Genomic DNA, 6,263 nt, shown 5'->3' on the forward strand with positions numbered 1-6,263 from the left:
TTCTGGGTACTCAGAACCCCCCTACATGCACTACTGTAGAGCATATTCTAAGGTTAATATTAAGTACTTCAACCCATTGGCTTATTATTCTATCACTAAAATAATCTTATTGTAAAAACACACACTTTAAGGCGTCCATAACTTTATTGCAATTAAACACAATATATAACAGCTTACACTAACTTATACTAAAATAAAGACAGGACACAGACTGCTTTGGTTAAATGGTCATAACTTTCTTTATTAAAGGTATGACCCTGAATTATACTTAAATTATTGAATTTACATTATTGGGAGGCAAAGAAGGATGCTACAACCAGCTCCAGCCATATGATCTTAGCAAATATTAGGGGACGACTTATACGCCCCCCCTGTGGCCATTGTGACCAATATTAGGGAGCGACTGAAACGCCCCCTGTGGTCATTGTAAGCTAAGCTGCGAAGACTCAAAACCCCTATGATATTGCATAGTACGAGAGTGTCCGCAGAGACTGACGCCCAAAGTCCTCCCGCAGAGGTAGGCCATACTACGACCATTTAAAGGATATGTGCTCCACAACGAATACTCTTACACTTTACGTGGCCGCTGGATTGTAGCACCTTCCCGCCACCGCCAGGTTCCAAAGAACCGCAGCCTGCCACCCAAACCAAAACACTAGACCGCATCCAAACAGGAAAAAACATCACCCAAAAACACACCTAACCCCAAATCTGATAAATGCACCCCATCAGGGCGAAAAAACGGAGCCTGTTCTAAACGTAAACTTGGGTGCCGAACCACCAAACCACCTGACCCGGAGACAAAACGAGAAACAGCCTTGTTAATCTTCCTGCGAGCCTTATCCAAAGCCAACAGATCCCTTGAACCCCTCCATACATGGCGAGGGATAATTTCCGACCATACCAAGCGCACCTCCGGCCACCGGGACCGAAGGGCGCACAAATCAGCCTGCATCCGCAAGATCAGATCTATACCCTTAGACTGTCCCACATCATTGCCCCCGAGGTGAATCACCAGCCATGCCGGGCGCCCACAGCGCATCTCCTGCTGAAACAAGAATTCTAAAAGAGCTGGCCACCGCATGCCCCTGACTCCAAACCAACGAACCTGACGCCCCCCTAACAACAGGGATGCCCTTTTTGCCATCGCATGCCTTTCAGCCCAATAAATAAACGAATGGCCCACAAGCCAGACTTGCTCAGAAGACACGGACATAGCTGTAAAAGAGCAAAAAGAACTAAAACGTCAGTAAAGAAACATTATATGAAGGGATAGAGGTAACTTAGGAGGAGAACGTTAGTAACAATGCCCAGGCGAAAGAGAAAATCCAAAAAATCTCCTTTTTGTCCTAGTGATCCATGAGCCGTGTATAATAAGCCAATTGAATTACGGCCCTTTTTTCTTTGGAGGAAAAATTTAAAAATCCCTTCACACCCTCAATTTTTGAATGCTAGCCATTCAAAAACTGGTGGGTAAACTACGTTTTTGGGTGAGAAAAACACAACTTAAAGCTTATCACATCTAACATATGATTTATAGGCGGATGACCTCCATCTCCCAATCGCTTGAATGGCAGATGGAGGCAATCCGCTAGCTGCTGCACAAGTAGCCGCGCCAATACGGAAAGAATGCGTCCTGTAATGCGCAACATCTAAACCCAGCTGACCCAAACAGCGCTTAAACACAGCAGCAAACTGAAACTTAGTCAAAGGAGAGGAGTCAGCATGTAATAACCATTGTGCGCCAACCGACGGGCGCAGACCCGCATATATCCCAGCCAAGCGCAAAGGGCAAATCTCAGAATTAGCATGCGGCTTGATGGTAACCCAACGCCCACGCCCTAACTGATCAGTTTTGGAACGTGGAATTTTGCACGGGATAGCCCCCGCCTGGATTACCACATGCTTAAATAATAGCCCTGAATCAGCAGACCTCTTACTAGATGCCACAAGCTCACTAATCCGAAACGCGCCAAAAAAAGCAAGCGCAAATGCTGAACGTAACAAAAAAGACTCAAATTCGGAAGATGTAATCAACGAAACTACCCCTATCAACCGCTGCAGCAGGGCCAGGTCAATCGGCCGGCGAGAATCAGCCACCATGGGATTTTCTTTAGCCCAACCCTTAAGGGCCTTAGACAGCACAAAGGACTTTGTGGGATCATGACCGCCGTGAAGGTGAGAGAAAAAAGCAATACCTGCAAGGGCGGAAGCCATGGCCGCCTTAGATCGGCCCCTCTGATAATGGTCCCACACAAATTCAACTAAACGCTGATCTAAAGACTTACCCACCGCAGAATGCCTAACCCGATAAGCCTCCCAGTCGCGCCAAGCTGCCTCGTAAACTCGCAAAGTTGACGGAGCCAGGGACTTCCGGGCCAGACCAATTAGTCCGGCTCGACAATCTGCCAGACAGAAGACAGACACGTCATCCCAATCGGATTAGCCTCAGGGGCCAACACCCGAAACCTATCAAATTGAAAGCGGGATAGTGAATCCGCTATCCCGTTTTCAATGCCCGGTACATGCCTCGCCCTAAAGACAATATTCGCCTTCAAACATCTCAAAACTAAAAACCTCAACAGACGCAGTGCCATAGGAGAAGAAGAACGCTGATTATTAATAGCGTGCACCACGCCCAGGTTGTCACACCAAAAAATTATGTTCTGGTTAGACAAACTGTCAGCCCACAAATCCACAGCCACTATTATCGGAAAAAGTTCCAATAACAACAGGTTATACTGCAATCCGCGAGCTATCCATGATGGCGGCCATGGAGCAGCGCACCGTTCCCCCTGAAAATATGCCACGAAGCCAGTTGAACCTGCAGCATCGGAGAACAACTGCAATTCAGCATTGTCAACCGGCTGCAATGGCCAAATTAACTCGAGGTTGAAATCCAACAAAAATGAAGCCCCCACCCGGAGGTCATCTAGGATTTCCCTGGAAAGGCGAACACTAAAATGTGGGTTGGAGACCCCCGCAATGGCCTGCTCCAATTTACGGCAAAACACCCTCCCCATAGGGATGATCCGACACGCAAAGTGAAATGAACCGAGAACCGACTGCACATGGCGCAATTTAACCCGCCGAGAATCTAAGCAACATTGAATCTGACCTAGCAATCGCTGCACCTTAACGTCTGGCAAACGGCAGCACCCAGCAACAGTGTCCACTTCGATACCTAGGTAAGACAAGCAAGAAGTCGGACCCTCCATCTTGTCTGTGGTCACCGGAACGCCGAGCACCCGAAAAAGGGCCTGCGCAGAAAACAACACGTCCCCACAAACTGTGCTATCATGTGGGCCGACGAACAAAAAGTCGTCCAAATAATGTGCGATACCAGCATGGCCAGTGCCAGCCTGGATACACCAATGCAAAAAGGTGCTGAACTTTTCAAAATAATTACACGAGATAGCACAGCCCATGGGGAGGCACCTGTCGACAAAAAATTGACCATCCAACATAAAACCCATAAAACGTAGGGACTCGGGGTGCAACGGAAGCAGGCGGAAAGCAGATTCCACATCCAATTTTGCCATCACCACCCCAGGACCATAACCCCTAATCATAGCGAGCGCCTCATCAAATAGCTGGTACTGGACCTGGCAAAGCGAGTGGGGGATTGCATCGTTCACAGAGCCCCCATGAGGGAACGACAAATGCTGTATCAGATGGAATTTACCCTGGACCTTTTTGGGCACGACTCCCAGAGGAGAAATGCATAGGTCCTGCACAGGAGGGGAGGGAAAAGGCCCGGACATACGGCCCAACGCCACTTCAGCAAAGACTTTCTGTCGTACCACATGGGGAAGCTCTCTGGCCGACCGCAAATTCCGGGAGGAGACTACATGCAAAGCTCCAGCTACGGGTAATCGGAAACCCAAACGAAAACCATCCAGCAAAAATTGGGAATCGTCCCGCAAAGGATACCATCCCAACCATTTCGCTAACTCGTCTAGTACCACCGGAGAATAGGCCTTACTTGTCAACTCCGGTAGCGTCAGACCTGCCCCTTTAACCGCCCTTTGCTCCTGACTTACAGTCTTTAGCGGGGTGACTACCGTTACAGATGCGGCAGGAGTGACGAAAACGACATCCTGACCCCCGGGAACACCGAGAGTCATTATAGGCGAAACACTTCCCTTTACCGAGCATGTTCGCTCCAGCACGCGAAGGGAGAGAAGCCTTCCTACCCTGTGCCCCTTCCGCAGGTGCCTTAGTTTCCTGTGTAACAGCTAACCAGACCTCCACATCCTTATGGCCCAGAGGCATAACCAGCTGACTGTCCTGCTTCCTACGAAACTGTTCGTCATAATCTCTCCAAACAAAGCCCTTGGATTTGATAAAAATATCATGCACCAAATGAATATACTTTATTACATTACGGTGCTCCGTTGGGCGTGTTTCAAGGTAGCAGGCCGAAAAAACCAGTATGCCACTAAGCCAATGATGAAAACCACGACAAGAATCCTCCCCGCCACCCCCAGGTTTTTTGGCTTTATCTAAAGCTTTCTTCATGTCGTCGGTTAGAGAAAACACATCCACAAACTTACCCTTGCGAATCTTGTCCCTAACTCGCTTACGCAAACCCCTGTCTACTGCCGTATTGGCACAGTGAACCATACTGGCATCTTCAACAGGCGCTACACTAGCATCTGGAGCTGACTGACGCTTAGCCACTTTCCTAACTAAATGCTGCACAACCAGTTTAGCTAATTTACGCGGGCGTGGCGGAGAGCTAGATGAGGAGCTACTATCGCTAGACCCTGAAGATTCCGAATCGAACTGCAAAGGAGGGACAGCAGACTCACCACCCGGACCCGACATCCCGTCACCGACAGCCTCCGGCACCGCAACATCAGGGGCAATGATCACGGCACCTGTAGCAGGACCGGTCACGGCGCTACCACTCGCGATCCCAGCATCACCAGAAGCCATCACTGGAGCACTAGGCAAAACACTGCGGCGAGACATAGAGGATGGTAAATCACTGGACACCACAGCGGGGGTACTCGGAACTGTCGCTGGGTGAAAAACCGGGACAGGAGGAGAAGGAGGTAAAGGGGGAGGGGTGGCGCAAACCGCACTGAGAGAAGGCGCTGGTGGGTGTGGGGCAGGACCCTGTGAGAGAACAAACTGTTGCGGCCAAGATGGGGCGGAAGGAGAATTCACGGGCACAGGGTAATTTGGGACATGGTAAGGCTGAGCAAAAGAGGGGTGCCAATAAGGAAAAGGGGCCCCCGCAGGAGGATAAAGAGGGTAATTGGAAAATTGGCCAGGAAAAGTAGGAAAAACCGAAGGTTGGGAAGCTGAAGGAAAAACTGGGGAGGACCATGAAGTGAGGGAAGGAGCAGAGGAAAAAACAGGGAAAGAAGGATGAGCTGCTGAAAGAGGAAAGGGGGGGAGGGAGGAAACAGGATGGGAGAGGAGGCTGGGAGGAACGGGAGGGGGGTTATAGAGAGGGGGGGCGAAACCCGCCCCGGCAGGAATTGTAGGGTGGTAAGAAACAGGGCCCCCAGGGTAAGTGGCCCCCATGTAAACAGGGGCTGAAAGCTGGTGATGTGGGGCGGGGCCCGGGGACAAAATGGCGGCCGCGGGGGGAAGGGGGGGCGCCGCTGGCCGCATGGAGGACTGGGCCCCCTGCAGCTTGAAGCAGCATAGCAGGGGTGAAGGGGCATGGAGCGCTGGCTGCAAGGAGGGCCGGGCCCCCCGCGGCTTTATACAGCGCCACGGGGGGCACCCGGCAGCGGGGGACAGTAGGACAGGAGCGGAGGGAGGAAGGGACTGGCCAGGGCTGCACGCAGGAGCGGTGAAGGCCGGGCCCCCCGCAGCTTTATACAGCGCCATGGGGGGGGACCCGGCAACGGGGGACAGTATGCGGCCAGGAGCGGAGGGAGGAAGGGCCTGGCCGGAGCTGAACGCGGGCGCTGGAAGTGGCCGCGCGCCCGCGAGGAGGTAGTGAGAGGCTGACGGGGTGAGCGGTGACCCCGCAGGAGACGGGGACGGCTCGCCCGGGGGGAAAAAGGGCCCGGCAGGAGGGGGAACCTAGTCGGCGGCGGGGGGCGTGGCCGGTCCCCATGAAGCATTGGAGACTTTAGCTGGGGACAAAATGGACGGCAAACTAAGGCGATGCCGGGCAGGAGGAGGTGGGGGGAACAGGAGAATCCATGAATCGGCGGGGGGGGGGGGTACTGATCGTTTTGGGCGGGGCATGAAAAAGGGGGGGGTTTGGGAGGGTGAAAGAGGAAAAGGTTGATGGA

General features: G+C 52.1%; 1 protein-coding gene across 1 annotated transcript; it reads right to left on the bottom strand.

Moving 5' to 3' along the window:
- Positions 1-1,506: 1,506 nt before the first annotated feature.
- Positions 1,507-4,941, bottom strand: LOC148502531 (uncharacterized). Its single transcript, XM_088449719.1, is given in 4 exon segments — positions 1,507-2,405; positions 2,526-2,535; positions 2,922-4,079; positions 4,081-4,941. Coding segments are annotated over 4 exon segments (2,928 nt in total).
- Between the last annotated feature and the right edge of the window lie 1,322 nt (positions 4,942-6,263).

This window comes from Taudactylus pleione, unplaced genomic scaffold, assembly GCF_031769625.1.
Source record: "Taudactylus pleione unplaced genomic scaffold, aTauple2 ptg000494l, whole genome shotgun sequence".
Taxonomy (NCBI): domain Eukaryota; kingdom Metazoa; phylum Chordata; class Amphibia; order Anura; family Myobatrachidae; genus Taudactylus; species Taudactylus pleione.